Below are 23,460 nucleotides of genomic sequence, written 5' to 3' on the forward strand. Positions count from 1 at the left end.
ACCTCATTGTTATAGATAAGATAACAATACTAGCTCCTTTGGATTTGTTTATAGCACTTTCACTCAATCTGTTTGGTAAATAATAGGCCAGTTATGTACATATAGAAAGTAGGTGCACATTGCAGATTGCTGCTACTGTTATACATAAGTTGCTTTTAAAATTCCTCAGAGCTGTATCACAGTGTACTTTTACATCCGCCTCCACTCCTCTACATTTACATTTATAAAACCAACCTTTTTTTAAGTGAATATGCCAACAAATCCATACTATCCTGACCAGCTTCTTCTAAAACAGGTTATTAGGCTAGGCTTCAGTGGTGGCTGTAACTCAGGAGGTAGAGCCAGTCTACTGACTGGAAGGTTGGTGGTTTGATCCCTGATTACACGAGTCTGAATGCCAAATATCCTTGTGCAAGATACTAACCCCAAGTTGCTCTCCAATGCTTCCGTGTTATGGGTTAGATAAAAGCATAGAAAAAAGTGTTTGGTTGAATGGGACATGTTGTTTAAAGCGCTTTGCAGTAGTAGAAAAGCGCTATGTCAGAATCAGTCCATTTACCATTAGCACGTAACTGTTTTTGATTTTAGGTCCGGGAGTGCAGCATGTGTAAAACTCAGCAAAGTCAAACATGTTGAACCACCCACTGTTCCACTGTAGTGACCTCTTCCGGCAGCAGAGGAACAAGTAGCTTCTCTCTTTTTTTCTAAACTGACAGCTGTTTTCTAGTTTTTCATTTCCCTGAATATGTGAGGGTTTGCTTTATTTAGATAAATTAAAAGTTTATTGTTGGTAAATCAAGACCATCATGTGAAAATGTCCTCCATAATTTTACTTTTTGGTTAAAGGTTAGAAAATGTACTCTAAAGGTATTAAGTATAATAACAAGCATCCGTAAAAAAATAAATAAGGAATAGTTTGATTTTCTTCATTTCTTTTTCTTAATATCAGTTTGCATGCATGCATGTTCACAGATAAAACACACGAATAGAAACTCTGTCACAGATTTTATTCTTGTGATAAAAAATAGTATAAAATACAAATTGACACATGAAGTGTGCATTTATACAACACGTAACATATCAATGCTATGTGACAAATCATCGGTATGTTGTGTGTTGGGAATGAGAATGCTCTGAGATTTCACTGCATATTATTAAAAAAACAAAACAAAGAAAAAACTCCTGGTTGCACTAACATCACCATACTGGAGGATCCAGAGATGCATTTTGCTCGCCATCCCAAAGATAAACTTAACCTTTAACAGGTCAAGTAGTTTCAGTAGATAAAAGTTTAAAAAAAAAACTAAACAAAATACAAAGTCATCATTTATCTAGAAGAATTTTTGGTACACAAATGAAGCTCAATAGAGTAGAATAGCTCTTTATTGTCATTGTACATGTATTACTAAATTGGGGTGCTCCACACCAATGTGAGAATGTGTCTTGTCGCAGTAAGTTCACTCTGAATCGTCACAGAGAGAGACAGTGGAGCCAGGTGACTTTAATTGAAACCCAGCATATAGTGCTTCAGTGAATTTGGTGTTGAAAGTGTGCAGGTGGATCAGTGTGTCAGAGAGGACACTGTAAAAGGACACAGTGCCTGCAGGGTAGTCCACATACACTGCTAATTTGTGAGAGACAATCGAGGAGGGGACAGCGATCACTATTGATGTGTAATTGGAATTTCCAAAGTAACCATCATCATCACTGCAGTAGAGACTCCAGGACTGATCAGTCCTTCCAAACCTGCTGTCATCGCCGTCTCCTTTCCGTCCAATTCCTACACAAGCTACACCGATTTGAACTTCTCCTCTCCACTCAACCTCCCAGTAACAGCGACCAGTCAGACTGTTGGTACAGAGCAGCTGAGCCCAGTGATCAAACCTATGATCATGATCAGGATACAGCTGGTCTTCTTTCACGTGTGTGACCTTCTTGTTGTTGTCAGACAGTTTGAGGTTCCTGTGTGCTGTGTTTGGATCCAGCGTCAGGTCACAGAAATCTAAAGGGGACAGTGAGACACAGTGCAAATGGTCTGTAATAAACACTTTTAATTTTATTTGCATGGTTTTCATGTTAATTTATGAAGAAGATCCGGTATGCAAAAGTTTTTGATTTTTTTAAGAGTGTGTTACCATCAGAAATTGGTTTTTAGTTAGTAAGTAAGTAAGAAACTATGTAACTTTTTTGTAAAATTCATGATTACATATATTTGGCAGAGGTACAACTAAAGTGTAAAAAAATGTGAACACAGTAAAACGTGGTGTAAATAGAACTGATACATCAAAAATACTTACATTTCCTTAGACCTGGTCTCATCCACTGGACTCCTTGAGGCTCCACACTGAAATGAGAACTTTATCTTTTAGTGTGAAAACATGCCTTTATATTGTCTGATTAATCTTTTCTAGAGAAATAATCTTGTTTCCTTTTATTCCATAATAAAATGAAAACGATAATGCACTGTCAGTTCTATGGTTTTATATATCAAAGTAATTTTTTTAAAAAAAGAAACCAACTGGTCTGTACAAGGTTCTTAACCCATGGATGCACAACCTACCAATACCTACACTCTTCCACGAGTGGGGTCAAAAATGACCCCAAATAAAATCAATGCATTTTGCTATAAACTCGGTTGTTATTCTTCAAAATCTTTAAAACGAAGAGTTTTAATATTTTCATATTTGAGGTATTCCTCATAAAACATGTTTGTGACATGAGGCCCTTTGCATTTTTATTTATTTTTTCATTAATTTTAAGAAATTGGAGTTTTTGTATCACTTGTATCACGTTTGTATGCTTGCTCTGCATATACTGCAGAAGCTGGGTCTTCCTTCTGAAAGGCACAAGTTGTTCATCCACTGTAACACAATCACTGAGCATGAATTTCTGCCTGCAGTTGACCAGGAACAGGCCCCATATGTAGCGGAAAGCTGCCACGTCGTTTGTTTTCAGTCGGTAGGCTCTGGTCCTCTTGTCATCAAAGTGCAAGAAACGGCGAATATCTTTAAATCTTTGAATTGACATAGTGGCCTTGAACAATGGGTTATGCAGAGGACTCCCAAAAAGCACACCGACTGGTACATCCCAGTTCTTCTCACTTCCTGCAAGAATGGTCAATCAAATGAAGGCCAGCTTATGTTTGATTACATTTTTCCACTCTTTTCCCCTGTCTGTGGCTACTCTTTGTGCCTCCATGTTTGTGTATGTCAGAACCTCTTCTATTATATTATCAGACATGAACATCTTCCATGCATCTATTGGGGAGACAGTACTAAACCCAGGTGCAAGCCCTGGCCGACTAATTCAGATTATTGTGGCTAGAGCAGTAAGAGGGGCTCATTCTGTTAGACTCAATATTCATTTCCTCTTCAGAGGACTCATCAGAGGATTCCTCTGTGTCTGACTGGCCTTGTTCAGTGGGGGGGACAATAGTCTGGGTCCTCTATATCTGAGATGTCCGATGTCCGAGTCAATGCCTCCGATGGGCTCTTCATCCCATCCATCCTGGATCATTTGTAGGGCCACAGGGATCCTTGCTGGCCTCATAGCAGCCATGTTACTTTAGATATTAAAAAAAAAAACCATCAGAAAGTACAATGTTTGAAATGCACAGGAAACTATAAACAGGGCTGCACATAAATGGTCCGCAGGTGTGCATTCACTGTCAAAATAAAAGACACGCACCAGATAAGAAGTTGGGACGCTCGTTTGCGTACATAAGATGTTCTGGAGGAGGACAGACATTTGTTCAGAACTCTTAAAGATGTTGAAGAAGCAAGCTCCGTAAGCAATTACTTTGGTGGTCCTCCACCGCAAAAGAAGCGCATATTCTCAGAATTTCTGGGAATACTTTTATTTTGACAGCGAATGCGCACCTGCAGACCACTTATGTGCAGCCCTGACTATACAGGGAGTGCAGAATTATTAGGCAAATGAGTATTTTGTCCACTTCATCCTCTTCATGCATGTTGTCTTACTCCAAGCTGTATAGGCTCGAAAGCCTACTACCAATTAAGCATATTAGGTGATGTGCATCTCTGTAATGAGAAGGGGTGTGGTCTAATGACATCAACACCCTATATCAGGTGTGCATAATTATTAGGCAACTTCCTTTCCTTTGGCAAAATGGGTCAAAAGAAGGACTTGACAGGCACAGAAAAGTCAAAAATAGTGAGATATCTTGCAGAGGGATGCAGCAGTCTCAAAATTGCAAAGCTTCTGAAGCGTGATCATCGAACAATCAAGCGTTTCATTCAAAATAGTCAACAGGGTCGCAAGAAGCGTGTGGAAAAACCAAGGCGCAAAATAACTGCCCATGAACTGAGAAAAGTCAAGCATGCAGCTGCCAAGATGCCACTTGCCACCAGTTTGGCCATATTTCAGAGCTGCAACATCACTGGAGTGCCCAAAAGCACAAGGTGTGCAATACTCAGAGACATGGCCAAGGTAAGAAAGGCTGAAAGACGACCACCACTGAACAAGACACACAAGCTGAAATGTCAAGACTGGGCCAAGAAATATCTCAAGACTGGTTTTTCTAAGGTTTTATGGACTGATGACATGAGAGTGAGTCTTGATGGGCCAGATGGATGGGCCCGTGGCTGGATTGGTAAAGGGCAGAGAGCTCCAGTCTGACTCAGACGCCAGCAAGGTGGAGGTGGAGTACTGGTTTGGGCTGGTATCATCAAAGATGAGCTTGTGGGGCCTTTTCGGGTTGAGGATGGAGTCAAGCTCAACTCCCAGTCCTACTGCCAGTTTCTGGAAGACACCTTCTTCAAGCAGTGGTACAGGAAGATGTCTGCATCCTTCAAGAAAAACATGATTTTCATGCAGGACAATGCTCCATCACACGCGTCCAAGTACTCCACAGCGTGGCTGGCAAGAAAGGGTATAAAAGAAGAAAAACTAATGACATGGCCTCCTTGTTCACCTGATCTGAACCCCATTGAGAACCTGTGGTCCATCATCATATGTGAGATTTACAAGGAGGGAAAACAGTACACCTCTCTGAACAGTGTCTGGGAGGCTGTGGTTGCTGCTGCACGCAATGTTGATGGTGAACAGATCAAAACACTGACAGAATCCATGGATGGCAGGCTTTTGAGTGTCCTTGCAAAGAAAGGTGGCTATATTGGTCGCTGATTTGTTTTTGTTTTGGAATGTCAGAAATGTATATTTGTGAATGTGGAGATGTTATATTGGTGTCACTGGTAAAAATAAATAATTGAAATGGGTATATATTTGTTTTTTGTTAAGTTGCCTAATAATTATGCACAGTAATGGTCACCTGCACACACAGATATCCCCCTAAAATAGCTAAAACTAAAAACAAACTAAAAACTACTTCCAAAAACATTCAGCTTTGATATTAATGAGTTTTTTGGGTTCATTGAGAACATGGTTGTTGTTCAATAATAACATTATTCCTCAAAAATACAACTTGCCTAATAATTCTGCACTCCCTGTAAATCATATATGTTACTGTGTAAAAATTAATTCCTGATCCTTTAGAAGTGTAAGTGGGTCAGTCAGAGTTGCTAAGAATGAAGATTTCATAGAAGATTCCATAGCCCTGATGCCCTCAGACGTTGGTGTGTTGGTGGTTCTTGTCGTCTGGGGCTGGGCGCTCATGTATGTACCGGCTCACTCCTGGTGGCCGATTGGCGGGGCCGGGCGCCTGTGGCCCGGCTGGGCCCATTCCGGGGGGTGGGATGCCCTCAGGCCTCTGGGCCTGAAGCTCGGTCCTCTCTGGCACAGCTGGCTGCCGGCGGAGCCCGCGGGCACGCCACTGCAACCCCCTCTGGCCTCTACTCAGTAGCTGCTGGGTGACCTCTCATTTGGGGCTCTACTCAGCTCTTCCCAGGAGGGTGGCACGGTTCCCCCCCTTTTGGTGGTCCTCCTCGGGTCCTTGTACTCTGGGGCCTCTGGATATCTGGGGCCTGGATCTCTTCCATACCTGCTTCATACCCTGGTGGGCGGGGCTATGGCTCCCCACACTCCCTAGCAGATCGTTACATGGAGAAACCTTTTTACAAGCATGCTGATCCACACAGGTGTGCACACAGGTGTACACACGGGTGTTCACAGACGCGGACTACACTTTTCTTGGCTGCTGCCTCAAAGCACATTGTGCGCTGTCTATCTTGCGTGCTGCACAATATCATTTAATATCTACTGTTATCTAGTTTATTGTGATGGTGCTGTTTTTATTATGTTGCTCTTTTTTTTGTTTGCTTTCTCTTCTGTTTTTTTTTCTCCATACAGGTGATCCAGGTGTTTTGTTTGTTTTTCTTTCTTTCTTCCCCCCTTTCTTACCGTCTCTTCTCCCCTCTGTTTTTCTTTCTCTCCCTCTCTTTCTTTCATTCTTTCTCCCTGTCCTACCCCCAGTCATGCCTGTCCCGTTTGTAGCAACCGAAAATAAAATAAATTCATAATTATAATAAAGGTCAATCAAATGGACCAATATGGCAAGGCCATGATGATTCACTTGGTAAAATAAATCCACTTGGCATCTTTCTTGGCCTTAAGACAACAATTCTGATGGCTAAAGATCCAAACGGGACACAAAAAAAAAAAAAAAAAAAAAAAAAAAAAAGAAGATTCCATAGGATCTGCTTGGGGTCATTTTTGACCCCACTTGTGGAAGAGTGGGGTAGTGATACAAAAACTGCATTTTCTTTAAATTAATGAAAAAATAAATAAAAATGCAAATGGCATCGTATTACAAACATATTTTATGAGGAATACCTGGAATATGAATATATTACAACTTTTCATTTTAAAGATTTTGAAGAAAAACAACCCATGGGGTCATTTTTGACCCCACGTGTGCATCTAAGGGTTAAATTACCTAAACACAACCTGAGGAAATTGAAAGAATTTAGACATGTAAATAAAAAGCCAAAATCCTGTATAAATGACACGGTGCAAAACAGTTCACACTTGTAGCATCCGCTTAGCCATGAGTAGGAATCAAATAACTTAAGAGGAACTTTGAAGAAGAATTCTTAATTTTCTCACATGACTATATCTGCTCTGCATAAATAACTACTACTTTTTTTTCCTTTACAGTAGGAAAGTCAAAATCCTGTTCCAAAGATTACGGTGGTTCTGCATTTATTGGTGTGATGGTACACGTAAGCTCCAGACTGAGATGTCTTGATGCATGCTCAATCATCCAGGTAAGTAAATCCTAAAAGGTTGATTCTGTTCATCTGGACGTAATGTTTTCAGTGGGAAACTCCACACAGCCTATTGTTCAGATGTGCTAGTTTCAGTCATTATGCATTGAACTGTATATAAGGTTGGGGAAACCTGCAGTCAGCTCAGATTAAAGAAGTCACTTGGATGAGTGACAAAACGTTTGTCCCACTGAAAACACTACATCCAGGTGAACAGAATAAACCTTTTGGGGCTCCAGACTGAGACTAAGTCTGAGAAAACAATCTGACCCAAAACATTGGCATGTATGGCAATACATCTGGTAATAAAAGGAAAATGAAACAAAAGGGTTACATAATATCAAAAATTCGATTCTGTTTATCTGGACTTTGCGTTTTCAGTGGGAGAAACATTTTGTCACCCATCCATGTGACTTCTTCAGTCTCAGCTGACTGCAGGTTTCACCAACCTTATAAACAGTACATTTGCACAATAACGGAAACCAGCCCACTTGTTCTAGTGGAAAAACATGGGAAACACAGCAGGAACGAATTAGGTGTGATCTGACAGGAGGAAGCAGAACTGCACACACTGAACACAGAACTTGAGATTGTCAAAATAAGTAGGTTTAACATGTGAACCTGATTGAAGATGATGTTTTTTGTCACAAGAGGAATGACTGAAGGAAAGAGGAACGTGTGTATAAATGAACAGAAAACAATGGTATAAAATTCTGTGTATTAGAGAGACAAGGAAGAGCCTGCACAACTTATGTCTCCAGTCTCTACTTTTCTGTATAAAATAGACCCCATAGAAGGCCTATAACACTATGGTCATGTGATGTTGGTGTTTGGGTGCCACACTTTAAAGCAGTGTAGTAAAACAACTGAACTTCATAAGATCGACACAGTTTCAAACATCAGTATCAAGGGTCCCATCCCAAGCTATTTGTTACATTCTCCCTCAAGCTGTGTATTCTTTTAACCCGCAACTTTAATTTGTATTTTGTTAAGCTCAGCAATAAAGCTCCCTTTTAATCACCTTGTTTCCCATGTCCTGCATTTTGGGTCTAACTAATCTTGCCACACAGCCAACCTTTACACACAATGAGAGAGGCAACGCTCGTGGGCAATGATGATGAATCCTGATGGGGTGTGATTGGGGTAAATACCTCAATCTTTTATTGAAATGCACAATCTCAATTGTCAACCTTAATGAGGTTGCAAGGTCAGGCAGTCATAAGGTTATAAGTGCCTATTTCATTTGATTTTAAACACTTTTTGAGGCCTAACTCATCATGATCCCAGCCTTGTTTATTTGTTTTTGGTCAATTATTCTCTCAAATCTTGGCAGTCTGGAAACAAAGAAAATAATCGATCTGATACAGAGCAAAAACTAATTTCAAAAAAGTCAGTTTTGCCTCTCTCTTGAATTAAAGGTTAAGGTAAACTTAGAGTTAAGGTTATCACTTACTTTACTTTTTTGTCCATAATTTGATAGATATATTGTAGATAGGCAGGAAAGTGGTGAGAGGAAGAGGAAAAGACATGCAGCAAAAGGCTGCTTGAACCCAGGCCTACTGCTCTCCGGCCATACGGCATATGGTTGCCTGTTCACCCACTGAGCTAAAGCAGATCAACAAGATGACCACTTATTGTGAATGATATCACAGTATGCAACTGCTTGGCAAAGACTGTGACAGCTGGGATATGCTTGAGCACCCCCTTTGACCAGCAAGACAAGAAAATGTTAGAGATGATTGATTTTGTGATTTTGACTCACAGGTGAGCTTTTAACTGTGATTGGTTCTGAGTCATTCACCCACACAGTTGCCCATTTGACTGGACATACAGACTATATTACGGGCCATCAGGTCAGTGGTTACAATCCTGTCTCAGAGTGACGCTGAAAAACTAGTTCATGCATTTATTACTTCCAGGCTGGACTACTGTAATTCATTATTATCAGGATGTCCAAAAAACTCACTGAAAAGCCTTCAGCTAATCCAAAATGCTGCAGCAAGAGTCCTGACAGGGACTAGAAAGAGAGAGCATATTTCTCCTGTTTTGGCTTCCCTTCATTGGCTTCCTGTTAAATCCAGAATTGAATTCAAAATCCTGCTCCTCACATACAAGGTCTTAAATAATCAGGCCCCATCTTATCTTAATGACCTTGTAGTACCATATCACCCTATTAGAGCACTTCGCTCTCGCTCTGCAGGCCTACTTGTTGTTCCTAGAGTATTTAAAAGTAGAATGGGAGGCAGAGCCTTCAGTTTTCAGGCCCCTCTTCTGTGGAACCAGCTTCCAGTTTGGATTCGGAAGACAGACTGTTAATAGGAAAATTGTACTTAGTAGTCAGTATAATCTTTTAATGATATAAGTTTGCATATGGTAGAATGCTGCATGTAATCATTTGTGTGTAGAAGTATATAGTTGGTGGCATATTGAAAGAATGTCTCATCCTAGGAGGTCTGTAACATTCTAGGGTGTTCACCCCCACATCCTAGGAGCATGAGAGAGGTCGTACCTTGTCTTATTGTTTTACGGTAGGATTAACGTAGCTATGTCAGTTTTAGTTTAAGTGCTTTTTTACATATAGATGAACTGTTGGATTTTCCAGACCAGCAGGTTAAGGGAAGTCGTTTATGGGGCCACACTCTGACCCCACACACACACACACACACGCGCACACACACACACACACCTCCACATTCCAATGTAAGGAACAAACGCTCACTGAAGTATAAATAAAGACCGGGGCAGTTTCTCAGTGCGAGTCTCAGTGCTGGAGGCTGCCCTTGCTAGCAAGAAGTTCTGTGTGTTTCTCTTCTCTGAGTCTTTACTGAAGAAGTGTTTTAGAGTAAATTTCTTAACACAGACACTATCTCTACTTTCAAGATTAGGCTTAAAACTTTCCTTTTTGCTAAAGCATATAGTTAGGGCTGGACCAGGTGACCCTGAATCCTCCCTTAGTTATGCTGCAATAGACGTAGGCTGCCGGGGGATTCCCATGATGCATTGAGTTTTTCCTTTCCAGTCACCTTTCTCACTCACTATGTATTAATAGACCTCTCTGTATTGAATCATATCTGTTATTAACCTCTGTCTCTCTTCCACAGCATGTCTTTTATCCTGTCTTCCTTCTCTCACCCCAACCGGTCGCAGCAGATGGCCGCCCCTCCCTGAGCCTGGTTCTGCCGGAGGTTTCTTCCTGTTAAAAGGGAGTTTTTCCTTCCCACTGTCGCCAAAGTGCTTGCTCATAGGGGGTCATATGATTGTTGGGTTTTTCTCTGTATCTATGAAGCGCCTTGAGGCGACTTTTGTTGTGATTTGGCGCTATATAAATAAAATTGAATTGAATTGAATTGAATAAACCCTTAAATGACTTCAAGTAAATATTTGCTCTTCCTTACAAAATGTTGGAGAAAAAATATATTTTCAGCTTTATTTCCTGTTTTCCTACCAGAGTATTTCCAGTTTCACATGTGGATCCTGCTGTTGAGCAGACAAAAGCTTCATTTCTGAGTCTCCTGGATGATTATAGCTCAAGTCCAGCTCTTTCAAATAGGAGGGATTGGAGCGCAGAGCTGTGGCCAGAGAGGTGAAGCCTGTTCCTGTGATCTGACAGCCTGACAACCTTCAAACATACAACATGTCACATCATTGTAATGAACTGTTCTGAATTTGATGATGCACATGCAGTCGAACTAACAGATTCTGATTTCAGTTAAAGTAGTTAAAAAAAAAAAACTGGCTTTTGTGAACTCACTTTAAAAAAAGAAAAAAAGCATTGACTTTCTGTCTGTTTTGCTATGATGGACAATCATAAAAAAAGTTATAATTTTCTGATTTATGAAGTGTGTGTTTCACTTCTACTCTATTGTTCTCTCTCAGAGCTTACACCACAACAGAAAAAAAAAAACTTAAATCTATAAAATAATGACAGTTGTGAAATATCCAAATCTCCTGAAACAAAGCATCAGCTAACCTGAGAGTTTCCAGCATACAGTGTGGACTCCCAAGTCCAACACAAAGCAGCTTCACTCCTGAGTCCTGAAGGTTGTTGTTACTCATGTCCAGCTCTCTCAGTCTGGAGGACTGAGAACTTAGAATTGAGGAAAGAGCTTCACAGCTTCTCTCTGTGAGGTTACAGCCACTCAACCTGGAAACATATCAGTATATCAGTGAACTTTGCAACCTTTTGAAATAAACACTTTAATGCAGTCTCCTGCCAGGATTAAACTGGATACTTACTGGGCTTTCTTACAGACTTTGACCACTGGCAGCAGCTGCAGAAGAGCCACTTCTGAAGCTGAATATTTCCTCAAGTCAAACTCATCCAGCTCTGCTTCTGATGACAGTAAGATAATGACCAGAGCTGACCACTGAGCAGGAGAGAGATCAACTTTGGATAGTTGTCCTAAACTCAGGTGATGCTGGACCTCCTTCACTATAGAGTCATCTTTCAGTTCATTCAAACAGTGGAGCAGATTGATGCTTTTCTCTGGAGAGAGAGTGTCATTCATCTTTGTTTTAACATACTGAGCTGTTTCCTGATTTATCTGTAAACTGTTTCCTGTTTGTGTGTGCAGGCCTTGTAAGAGATTCTGATTGGTCTGCAATGAAAGACCAAGGAGGAACCGGAGAAACATGTCCAGATGTCCATTTGAACTCTTCAAAGCCTTGTCCACAGCACTCTGGTAGAAATGTCTCACTGAAGACTCGTCAGTCTGCACTGAGGTCATTTGTTCTTCTTCCAGCAGGTTGACACTAGAGTTGGTGAATGTCAGATGGACATGAAGAGCTGCCAGAAACTCCTGAATGCTCAGATGGATGAAGCAGAACACCTTTTCTTGGTACAGCCCTCTCTCTTCTTTAAAGATCTGTGTGAACACTCCTGAGTACACTGAGGCCTCTCTGACATTAATGCCACACTCTGTCAGGTCTGTTTCATAGAAGATCAGGTTTCCTTTCTGCAGCTGCTCAAATGCCAGTTTCCCCAGTGCTTCAATCATCTTCCTGCTCTCTGGACTCCAGAGAGGATCTGTCTCAGCTCCTCCATCATACTTGATGTTCTTCAGTTTGGTCTGAACCACCAGGAAGTGAATGTACATCTCAGTCAGTGTCTTGGGCAGCTTTCCTCCAGCCTGTTTGGTTTTTAACAAACTCTCTAGAACTGTAGCAGTGATCCAGCAGAAGATTGGGATGTGACACATGATGTGGAGGCTTCGTGATGTCTTGATGTGAGAGATTATGGTGTTGGCCTCTTCCATGATACTGAGTCTCTTCCTGAAGTACTCTTCCTTCTGTGGGTTACTGAACCCTCTGACCTCTGTAACCATGTCTATATAGTCAGCAGGGATCTGATTGGCTGCTGCAGGTCGTGTGGTTATCCAGATGTGAGCAGAAGGAAGCAACTTTCCCCTGATGAGGTTTGTCAGCAGCACATCCACTGATGTGGACTCTGTAACATCAGTGAGGATCTCAGTGATGTGGAAGTTCAGAGGAAGTCGACACTCATCCAGACCATCAAAGATGAACACAACTTTGAACTTTTTAAAGTTGCAGATTCCTGCTTCTTTGATTTCAGTGAAGAAGTGATAAATAAGTCCCACTAAACTGAACCTTTTATCCCTCAGTAAATTCAGCTCTCTGAATGGGAATGGAAACATGAACTGGATGTCCTGGTTGGTCTTGTCTTCAGTCCAGTCCAAAGTGAACTTTTGTGTCAGGAATGTTTTCCCGATGCCAGCCACTCCTTTGGTCAGAACTGTTCTGATTGGTTTGTCTCTTCCAGTCGAAGCTTTAAAGATGTCTTCACACCTGATTGTTGTTTCTGGTCTGTTTGGTTTCCAGGAGAACATTTCAATCTGTCTGACCTCATGTTCAGTGTTGACCTCTCCGGTCCCTCCCTCTGTGATGCAGAGCTCTGTGTAGATCTCATTTAGAGTGATTTGGGTTCCTGGTTTAGCAATCCCCTCAAAGACACACTGGAACTTCTTCTTCAGGTTACATTTAAATGTATTCTCACAAAGTGGATCAGGACTTTCTACAGGAAAGCACCAGAAACATGAGTGTTATGATTATAGAAAATGTGACAATTTCATTGCTGTAAAGACTGAATTTATGAAGAGAAATCCTCTCACTGCTCTGCAGACAGTCAGCCAGCTCCTCCTGTTTCATTATTCTCAAGAAGTTAACTGCAAGTTTCAGAAATGCCTCTCTGCTGCTCCTTCTCTGCTTCTCTTCCTCACTGTCCAACACCTCCTCTTCATTCCTCTGACACTCTGAATAATCTGGATTCAGATCATTCTGCAGCTTCTTTAGCTCTTTCTTCACAAAAGTGATAATGTTTCCCTCCAGCATCTGGAAAATAAATGACACAATCTAAATTCATCAAACTAAAGCTAACACTTGTGAAATTTCATCAGAGGTGTAAATATTGAAGCAGATATTACTGTGTCAAAGTTACTGTGACTGGAACACAGAAAAAGTAAGTTGATTTTATCCTCGCCTAATTTTTAAAACATTTTTTTAGCATATAACCCTTTTAAATGTTATTTAAAATGGGTTCAGGGGTGTGGTACTGGATTGGATAAACAGCTATGTGATGAATCGACAGCAATATGTACAAATAAATGAGTTTAAATCTAAATTGATGGATATTGAATGTGGAGTACCTCAAGGATCAGTATTGGGTCCGAAAATGTTTATTATGTATATAAATGATATTTGTAAAGTATCGAAGATACTAAAGTTTGTCATTTTTGCAGATGATACCAATATACTTTGTTCAGGTGCGGAATTTCAACAGGTTTTGGAGGTGATCACACAGGAGTTAAAGATATTAAAGAAGTGGTTTGATAGAAACAAATTGTCCTTAAATTTAAATAAAACAAAATTTATGTTATTCGGAAATTATAAGAAAAACATTAACATTGAAATTTGTGTTGATAATATATATCTAGAAAGGGTTAATGCCATAAAATTTCTTGGTGTGATCATTGATCATAAGGCCTGTTGGAAATCACACATCACTTATGTGAGGGGAAAGTTAGCACGGGGCATTGCTGTCTTGGGGAAAGTAAAACAATTTCTGGATAGGAAAACATTGTATATGTTATATTGGGCTTTGCTATTACCATACATGAGTTATTGTGTAGAGGTTTGGGGAAATACATATAAAAGTAATATTCAGACTATAATCATAATGCAGAAAAGGGCCATTAGACTAATAAATCAGGAGGGGTATAGGGCTCACACAAACGCACTCTTTATTAGGACGCAAGCTATAAAATTCCAGGATCTGGTGAAGTTTAAAAAGTGCAAATAATATATAAGGTAAGGAAAGGGATGCTCCCAATCGAAATAAGTAAATGGTTCTTAGAAAGAGAAGGGAGGTATAATTTTAGAGGGAAGTGGAATTTAAAATTACAAAGAGTAAGAACAACATTGAAAAGGATGTCTATTTCAATAGCGGGAGTTAAATTCTGGAATGAGTTAAAAGAAGAAATAAAGGTCAGTAGTGATATAAACCAGTTTAAAATAAAACTCAAAAAAGAAATATTAAATAAGTATAAGAATGAAGAAAATGCAATTAACCCAAGACAGCAGTCAAACTGATGTTTATTTTCTTCTGCAAATTAGCAAATCTAAATATAGTTTTAGTTGAACATGTGAAAATATTTTTTTGAGATGTTATGTTCTAAGTTGAAGGCATTGTATACGTTTTTGTTGTTCAAATTTAGATGATGAGGATGTAAACCTGAGGGGGTAGGGCTAAATAAGTATATACTTCTGCCTACTCCTTTTCAAACAACTGTATGGAATGATTTTATGAAACGTTGGTGAATGTATATGTTTGAAATAAAAAAGAACTGAACTGAACTGAACTGAAAAATATGCCTCAGTTCACATTTCATTACATAAATTCAGTAACCAACATATAAACATCATCTGTGCAAAGATTTATGTTTGTAAAGTGAAACAGTGAAAAATTACAGCCCTGTCAATACATGAAAATCCAGACTTTGTACAAAAATGTCTAATTTTGGCACACAATTGGACACCATGCCAGTTGATTTTTTTAGGTATTTAAGAGCAGAAATTAATTAATTTTATTAACAGGCCTGAAAATGCTGTTTTTTTAGATATATTTTTGAAGAATTAACATTTACATGGTAATGGCCCTTTTCTGCTGTGCGCATGGAGCGTTTAATTGGCCTCTGGTCCTTTAAACCCCTGAGGGGCTGTAACGTTGGTCTCTTTTGGTCAATTTGCATGATCGACACCTCTTTTTAATCGTTTGAGCCAATAGGATCACAGCAACGATGCCACATTCACGTCGCTTCAACCAATCAGACGTTGCAAGGCCAAAACCCCCGTTGGCCCAAATCTAAAATGGAGGTTGTTGACGGAAAACGGCTCTGATGCAGCTAGGTAGGCGTGGTAACTACTGGTAATCACGTGGCTGTGCAGTGTACTTGCACCTTATTTGCGGATCATGTTATGTTATCAAAACTTTGTTTTGAAAAGTGCTTTATAAGTAATAATTAAGTGATTCACTGTTGGAGTATGTTTGTTATTTTGCCATTAAGTTATGATGAATATTGGACTGAGCAACATGAAAACAAAGAGGTAGGTGTACATGTACAAACCTTAAACACCGAGTCCAGATTGGTTTGATGCTGCTGGGCATGATGAAGACTCTCCTGATCAGCTCTGTGGAGACATCATGAAGAAATTAGAACCATTTAGCACATAAATACAAGCCAAAGATTTCTTCTTCTGCTGTTTGATGATCACTGTGGTATCGCAAGAAATTAGTAGGTTATATAAATATATGAGTATACATAATAGTTATTATTCATAGATACCTACATCCTAAGTTCCTGTTATTCTTCTGAAAGAAACAGAATGAGTGTGTTGTTACAATGGTAATGCCAGGAGAGGCAGTATTGGTTCTGTGTTACATTAATGTGTAAGGAAGTGGAAGAAGAGTGTGTCCTGTAGGAGGCAGCAGAAAATGGATACTCCTGTTCTGTACATGCACTGAAAAGAAGGTTCAGTAAACCAGTTGCAACGATACTTCATTGTAAGTCTCAGTTATTGTATTTTTATTTTTTGAAGATGCAACAATCACCCTGATTAAAACAAGCACAACTGTGCTGTAACAAACCTATTGTGTCAATTTATACACATATTAAAACCACATGATGACACCTTGAATCTGCCTACACTACATCTACATCTGTGGTGTTCAGTGTCCAGACGGTGAACTACAGAATGATCAAGTGCTTTGCGGATCTCGAAAAGCGCTATATAAATGCAATCTATTATTATTATTATCATTATTATTATTGTTATTCTTATTGTTATTGTATTTATTAATATTAATATTCATATTAAGGTAGGTGTGAACTTTCTTACTCCTCAGCAGCAGCCGATTTTGTTCCTTTAAAGTAGATGACATAGCCCTTTGACCGATCACTCTTCAAAGACACACAGCTGGGTCCAGGTTTAGGTTCAGGGGCATCTGGTGTCTCAGTGATCCTGGTGAACAGAGAAAAAGACCATCAGGCAGAGAAATTACATTTTTAGCCTTCTGACACAAAAAGTACCAGATAAACTTGGACCTAGTCACAGTGATAATATTACAATAAGGCTAAAAAGTTCGATCCTCTTCACAACTTTGACTTCTGTTCTTTTTAGTCTGTTTGTTGCTGTGTTTTCTTCTTTTTATGAACACAGCAATAAAACAACAACAACAACAACAATAATAATAATAATAATAATAATAAATGATTACACATGTGGCAAACTAAAACTTCTCACTGATTACTGATGGATCCATTCAGTTAAGTCTTACTTTGCATCAGGAGACAATTTCCTGCTTTTAAAGTCAGGACGGTCTTCCTGTTGAGTGGTTCTCTTCCTCATTGTTACAGAGCTGAGACTGGGCTCACGTTCATGTTCAGGAGAGTCTGGTCTGAGGAGTGAGGAAAGGAATCAGAAAAGGTTATATATCTACCATTTTTTACTCTCCAGGTGAAACATATACTTGAAAAACTTTTCAGGGTTAAAATCAATTAACAAAAGAGAGAGCAGATGATGAAGTTACTGCATGTAATATGAGAACATTTCTGTATTTGTTCATTTAGCAGTGAAGATAATACAAGGTTTAGAGTGTGATACCTTTCCATGTTTGTAACCTGCAGTCACCTGATGGAAGAGAAAAGTGAGAATAACACACAGATTATAATTTGGCTTTATTTCTGTTTATTGAGATATTTGATAGCTACAAGGTGGTGACCTGTTTAATCATAATTATACTTTTAGATTATATTACTTTATAACTAAGGTTTCATTGTTTGTCAAAAAAATCGATCTGACCATCAAAGAGTCAACAAACAATCATTGTGATGATTACACTTTTCAAACAAAAGATTAAATGGAACAAAAATACAAAAAAACATAATATAAATCAGATCAAAGATTAATTTATTCATCATGTTCCTGAACACTGTCTGTCTGCAGCTCTTTGCTGTCTGCACTGGGATAAGTTTTGATTCTGTTCTTTCTCTATTAAGGTCTTGTCTTACTTCCCTTCATCACTTTATGCTTCAGGAGTTTGAGTCTGTATTTATGTAAAAGTGTTTTCCTGGCACATAACACACATTCTAGAAAGCATCCTCTACTTCAGCTATTTTTCACTTACTTCCCCTCCAGACTGTGTGTAACCACTGCAGGATTTAAAGACACATCTTAAAATAATACATTAAAAAGAATTTTATAAACAACAAAAAATGAAAGAAACAAAGAAAAGAAACAAAATGAAAATAATTCAAAGCTCACCAAGTGTCCACCATCGGTGTGTTTTATTCTGCAGCTCACTTCCTTGTTTATTTCTTAGATGTTAATGATTTGAATACAGGTGCTCACTGTACCCGGATGACACGCCCACACTGTCCGACTAGTTAAACAAGTTTATAATGTCACTGCTTTGTTCTGATGTTTTGCTGAATTTCCTGCCCCTGGCTACAGAATTCCATCTATCAAGTGAAAGTTTTAAACAGCAAAACATAAATTATCCACTTACTGAAGAGTCTTTAACATTTTAATTGAATATTAATTTTCTTAAGAACTGTAGGACTCTGCGTCCCGACAAAGTTTTGAATAACACATTTCACTACCCAGAATCAATGACGCATCAGAATCAGTGAGCTGTCGGCTTTCAGCCCTGACGGCGTGACCGTCGAGTGAGAAAGCCGAGAAAGAGAAAGCTGATTCTGATGCGTCAGGTCGGCGCTCTGTGTTTATGTCTTTGTGTGGAATCCGTTTACCTGCTCTCACCTGCTATCGCTTTATTCAAGCTACTCACCTCTCTCTATCCACCTGCACTTTCAAACGTACACGAAGGACTACAGGAATTTCTGGACTACGGCCAATCAGAGAGGTCCTGCTCCTGACTATCTCAGATTGGTTTAGACCACAATATGGGCATAATGTGTATTTGTTGTTGATCACACGGAGACTGTCAGAATTGTGGAGACCTGTGACATAGGATTTTTTTTTTTGTGGCACCATTGAAAAATTTAGTTGCATTTGCGACCCAATTGGTTGCAGTCTAGAGCCCTGCTACCAGAAATGACCCAACCAACCCAAATCAAATATGATAAACTACACAGAGAGCTCATCAACCACAGGCATTAACAGTTATATCAGCCATGATGAGCTTAAATAACAAATGTCTGAAAACAAAACAGAACAAAAAACAGAACAAAACAAATTAATGGTTCATGTCTCACCTTTAGTCCTTCCAACAGAGTCTGTTCTGCCTGCAGTGGGAAACCTTCAGCCTCCTCAGTCCAGAAAAGAGGTTCTCAAACATATTGTGGTCACGAGCCCCTTTCAGAGGACAACATTATCCCATATAATCAACCTCAGCTTCACATGATGATGTGTACTAACAGAAATATTTAACATTGTTCACAAGAAAGCTGGCTGGCTAATAATTCATTAGTAGCAGGACAGAAAATAAATAAAAGGTAAAATCCAGACGTTTGCTGTGTGTCCTTCTTTCACTCTGTACCTGTTTCATCAGTCCTTACAGGACACTGAACCAAGTGTAGTTTCATATGCAAACACAGCTGTCATGCCCGGCTGCCTGAGGTCAGGTTACATCAGCCAGTTTGTTCCTCTGTTTGTGTTCACTACAGCTTCAGTTCAGTTTTCAGCAACTTCCAAGAAAGGCGCTGTTGTTATTTTGGGTTGGTTTCATGAGTAATGTTTGAAGACAACAGTAAAACAGGAAAGATGTACAGGAGGAAAAAAATGTTGTGTATAATCTATTTGCGTGTTGTTCTTGTAACACACAAATTTACCCTTTCTGTGTACAAGAGGCTGCTGGGAAGATTAAGCCAGCCTCCTGATGACATTAAAACAAATCTGAGATGTGCTCCTGTGATATAAACTACAGACCAATTCAGATCCCAAACAAACTTCAACTCCATTTGTGAGTACAAGAAAACAATTATTAGAATATAATGAGCTTAAATTTGCTTAGATGAGAGGGTCGAGCTGTAGATCAGAGGAATAGGGAAGGATTTGTGAATGTGTGTGTGTTTTAGTTTGGTTTAGCTATAGGCCTGAGTGTGTATGTAATTGTGTAGAGGGAGAGGAATTTATTGACACTGGGGGTCTGCCTGTCATAAAAGGAGACAGGAAGCTACAGTTGGGGGATGCTGGGACTGTATGGAACAGATAGGAAAGAGAGGAGAAGTCTGTTACCCTTGTTGTCCCTCAATGTAATAAAAGCTCATAACTGTCACATGGTCTAATTATGGTCTGGAGGGGAGATGGACTTTCATGACCGGCAGGAAGTCACATATACAGAGACACACACCCAGTGCTTTAACTGTTACGACACACACACACGTACTCACGTACACACACAGGTACGCACACACCCAGGCACTCACATTCTCGCAGAAGAACCTTTGTTCAAAGACATAAACTGTTGGTAGATCCACTTTTTACAACAAATCATTCATCAGTAAAAATCTAACTCAAATCAAATACAACAAATTCATCATTCATAGAAAAAAATCCAACCCTGCAGGGATCAAACATCTGATCAAACACCAGGGTTGGACACAGACTTTCTAATCTGACATCACAAAGTTATTCTGAAGCTGTAAATCTAATTAAAAACTCCCCAAAACTACTATGAGAAAACGCTTAAAAGGTTCAGTGATAGAAGAAAAATCCTTTACATATAAAATCAACAGAGGTTCCTGATAAATAGACTAATAAACAGAGAATAGCTGAACAGTTTCTGTGACACAGACGTAAAAATGCATAAATGCTCCATGATTTTCATTTCTATCCATCATCTTGAACACTGACTATAAATGTGTTCACTTCATTATTGTGTGATTTGGTTTCTTCTCGTGTCTCCTTCAGTGCAAATAAAGGACTGTTAGAGTGTGTGCTGTGTGTTTTTCTGAAGCATGACAATCCTTTCCAACAAGTATTTCCAGCTGTTTGTCTCCACTCTGCACTTTAGTCTTTCTTCCTGTCATGTCTGTGTTTGTCCACCAGGTGTCTCCCTCAGCTCATTTTCTCCAAATCAGAAGCTTCAGATTTGTGGAGACACTCTGCCTGCCAGACACAGCTCAGGGCAAAGAAACATATCTATCGTCCACAATATACAGGCCTGTATCATTTATTGTCTATATTTGAATGTATAACTGATCAAGTGTGATCAAACTTTTCATATGAAAAATAATATTAAATGTCAAACATTAAGTATTTAATTTTTGTTACATTTTAAAGGTTCAAACCTCAAAGACATTAAGTTTACAGTCATATATGATGAAGAAAATCAACAATCTTCACATTTCAGAAACTGGAACCAGCTTTAAATGTGACTAAAATAATGATAAAACAATCAATTCTCTAATCATTGACTAACTGATGAATCACTGCAGCTCCAATATATTGTTGCATTTGACAACCCACTACAGCAACTACAGAATAAAACCACTAACCAGACTGATGACAGATTTCAAACATGCTGAATATGAAGAGTAGTATCATTTAAACTCACATGATTATCAGCCATAAGAACAAATTCAGATTTATATTGATGTAAGGTATATAAATGTAAGTACAGTTTGAATCAGTGCAATATTATTTTCACACATCAATGGACCACTGAACTTCTCAGCTTCTAAAATGTAAAGCCTCATTTAGAAACTACACAAGTACATATAATGGTCAGGGATCAACATGAACCTGTCTTCTCTATTTGACTTTAATCAACTCTGCAGTGACTCCAGGTCCAAGACAAAGTCCAGCATAGAGCGGCTGAGTGAATGTGGTCTGGACTCTGTGGAGGAGAGTCATGGTTTCAGAGACGCTGTAGAAAGACAGAATACCTGCTCTGTGATCCAGGTACACTCCTACTCTGGAGGACCGAGGACCTGAGAGGACAGTTTGGACACTGTTGTGAAAAAATTTATAACTGTTTGTGTAACAATATAATGCCCAAGATTTGTCATTGTATCCAAATATACATTCATCGCCCCCCCCTGCTCTGCTGATATTCTTGTATGCGACTGCTACACGAACTCCTTCCCCTCTCCACTCCACCTCCCAGTAACAACGTCCAGTCAGACTCTCTCTACTCAGGACCTGACACCATACAGTGAATCTGTCTGGATGATCAGAATAAGACTGTTGTTGTTTCATTCTTGTTACTTTTCTGTTCCCCTCAGATAATAACAGATGTGTGTTTGCTGTGTTTGGATCCAGTGTGATTTCATGTGAATATTTTAAGAATCCAGCTCTGGTCTTTGGCTCTGGTGGTGACAGTAAAACATCCTCTTCAGTGACTGTCAGTGAGATGTTTGTCCATTCCTCTCTCAGAATGTCCTGTAGTTTATCTCTGGTCTCTGACACAGCTGCTGTCACATCCTCAAAGTAGCTCAGAGGACGAATATTGATGCTGGATGAGTGTGTAGACTCACTGAGTGCTGACAGTGAGGGGTAGTTGTGTAGAAACTGGTTGTGATCCTCTGTGTGTGAGAGCTGCTCCAGCTCGCCGTCTTTCCTCTTCAGCTCAGCGATCTCCTGCTCCAGCTTCTCCTGAAGCTCTTTGACTCGACTCACTTCAGTTTCCTGCTGGGATCTGACCTGCTGCTTCACATCAGAGCTTCTTTTCTGGATGAGACGGATCAGCTCAGTGAACATCTTCTCACTGTCCTCCACTGCTTTATCAGCAGAGCCATTGATGGCCTCCACCTCCTGTTGAAGCAGCTTCACATCTTTCTCTCGCTCCTGGATTCTCTGCTGGATGTTTAGTCGTCTCACCTCGAGCTCCTTCTGCTTCTCAGTCCTTTCTGCTGCAGCTGGGACTGTTTCATGGCCTTTATGTTCATCCATTGTGCAGAGATAACAGATACTCTGCTGATCAGTACGACAGAAAATCTTCATCACCTCATCATGACGAGAGCAGATGTTCTCCTGGAGCTTCTTGGAGGGGGCCACCAGCTTGTGTTTCTTTAATGGAGCCACATCATAGTGAGGTTGGAGGTTTTCTCACAGTAAGAGGCCAGACAGACTAAACAGGACTTGATGGCTTTCAGCTTCCTCCCAGTGCAGACATCACAGGCCACATCTTCAGGTCCAGCATAGCAGTGATCAGCTGGAGCAGCTTGGAGTCCAGTCTTCTTCAGCTGCTCCACTAAAGCTGCTAACATGGTGTTTTTCTCCAGGACAGGCCTCGGTGTGAAAGTCTTCCTGCACTGAGGGCAGCTGTGGATTCCCTTCCTGTCCTCTTCATCCCAGAAACCTTTAATACAGTTCCTGCAGTAGCTGTGTCCACAGGCTGTAGTCACCGGATCCTTCAGTAGATCCAAACAGATGGAACAAGAGAAGGTTTCTCGGTCCAGCTGAACTCCTTTCTGTGCCATTTCTCCTCTCAGTGTCAGTGACTGTGTGAGTTTCTCTTCCTTATAACTGAAACTAGTCTGAGCTCTGATCTCAACAACATGTTTCTGCAGTGAATGGAGCCTGTCTTGTTTATCAGGCTGTGTCTCATTCCAGGAAGAGGAGCGGTTTGAGAGCAATGTCTGTTTAACCTGTTTTGTTTTTTCATTTTCTGCTCACAACAACTTAAGCATATTAAGACTTTATTCTATATAAAGAAACTTCACTTTAAAAATATCAAAGTTCTCACTGAAGTTAACAAACAGTCCTTCAGTTTCAGTCAATGCAGGAGGATAATGAT

At 39.8% G+C, this 23,460-nt stretch overlaps 1 protein-coding gene and 1 pseudogene across 1 annotated transcript; both read right to left on the bottom strand.

The window, feature by feature from the left end:
* Positions 1 to 939: 939 nt before the first annotated feature.
* LOC146390396 (protein NLRC3-like) lies at positions 940 to 20,797 on the bottom strand. Its single transcript, XM_084923436.1, has 11 exons — positions 18,974 to 20,797; positions 17,361 to 17,387; positions 17,035 to 17,154; positions 16,596 to 16,718; positions 15,824 to 15,887; positions 13,313 to 13,532; positions 11,421 to 13,215; positions 11,155 to 11,328; positions 10,630 to 10,803; positions 2,298 to 2,344; positions 940 to 2,002 (listed from the first exon to the last, which is right to left on the bottom strand). Exons 2-11 carry the CDS (start codon positions 17,366 to 17,368, stop codon positions 1,458 to 1,460), a joined length of 3,270 nt encoding a protein of 1,089 aa, XP_084779562.1. The 5' UTR covers positions 17,369 to 17,387; positions 18,974 to 20,797; the 3' UTR covers positions 940 to 1,457.
* An 87-nt stretch (positions 20,798 to 20,884) lies between these two features.
* LOC146390397 (tripartite motif-containing protein 16-like) lies at positions 20,885 to 23,241 on the bottom strand (annotated as a pseudogene).
* Positions 23,242 to 23,460: the final 219 nt, after the last annotated feature.

The sequence above is a fragment of the Perissodus microlepis genome, chromosome 3 (assembly GCF_051167445.1).
Source record: "Perissodus microlepis isolate ML-2025 ecotype Zambia chromosome 3, ASM5116744v1, whole genome shotgun sequence".
Classification (NCBI taxonomy): Eukaryota; Metazoa; Chordata; class Actinopteri; order Cichliformes; family Cichlidae; genus Perissodus; species Perissodus microlepis.

Excerpts from the sequence above, each read along its gene's own strand:
- LOC146390396 (XM_084923436.1), bottom strand. Across the intron at positions 13,216-13,312 it reads GGCTGACTGTCTGCAGAGCA|AAAGTCCTGATCCACTTTGT; the intron begins GTGAGAGGATTT and ends GCTTTCCTGTAG. Across the intron at positions 10,804-11,154 it reads TGTATGCTGGAAACTCTCAG|GTTGTCAGGCTGTCAGATCA; the intron begins GTTAGCTGATGC and ends GTATGTTTGAAG.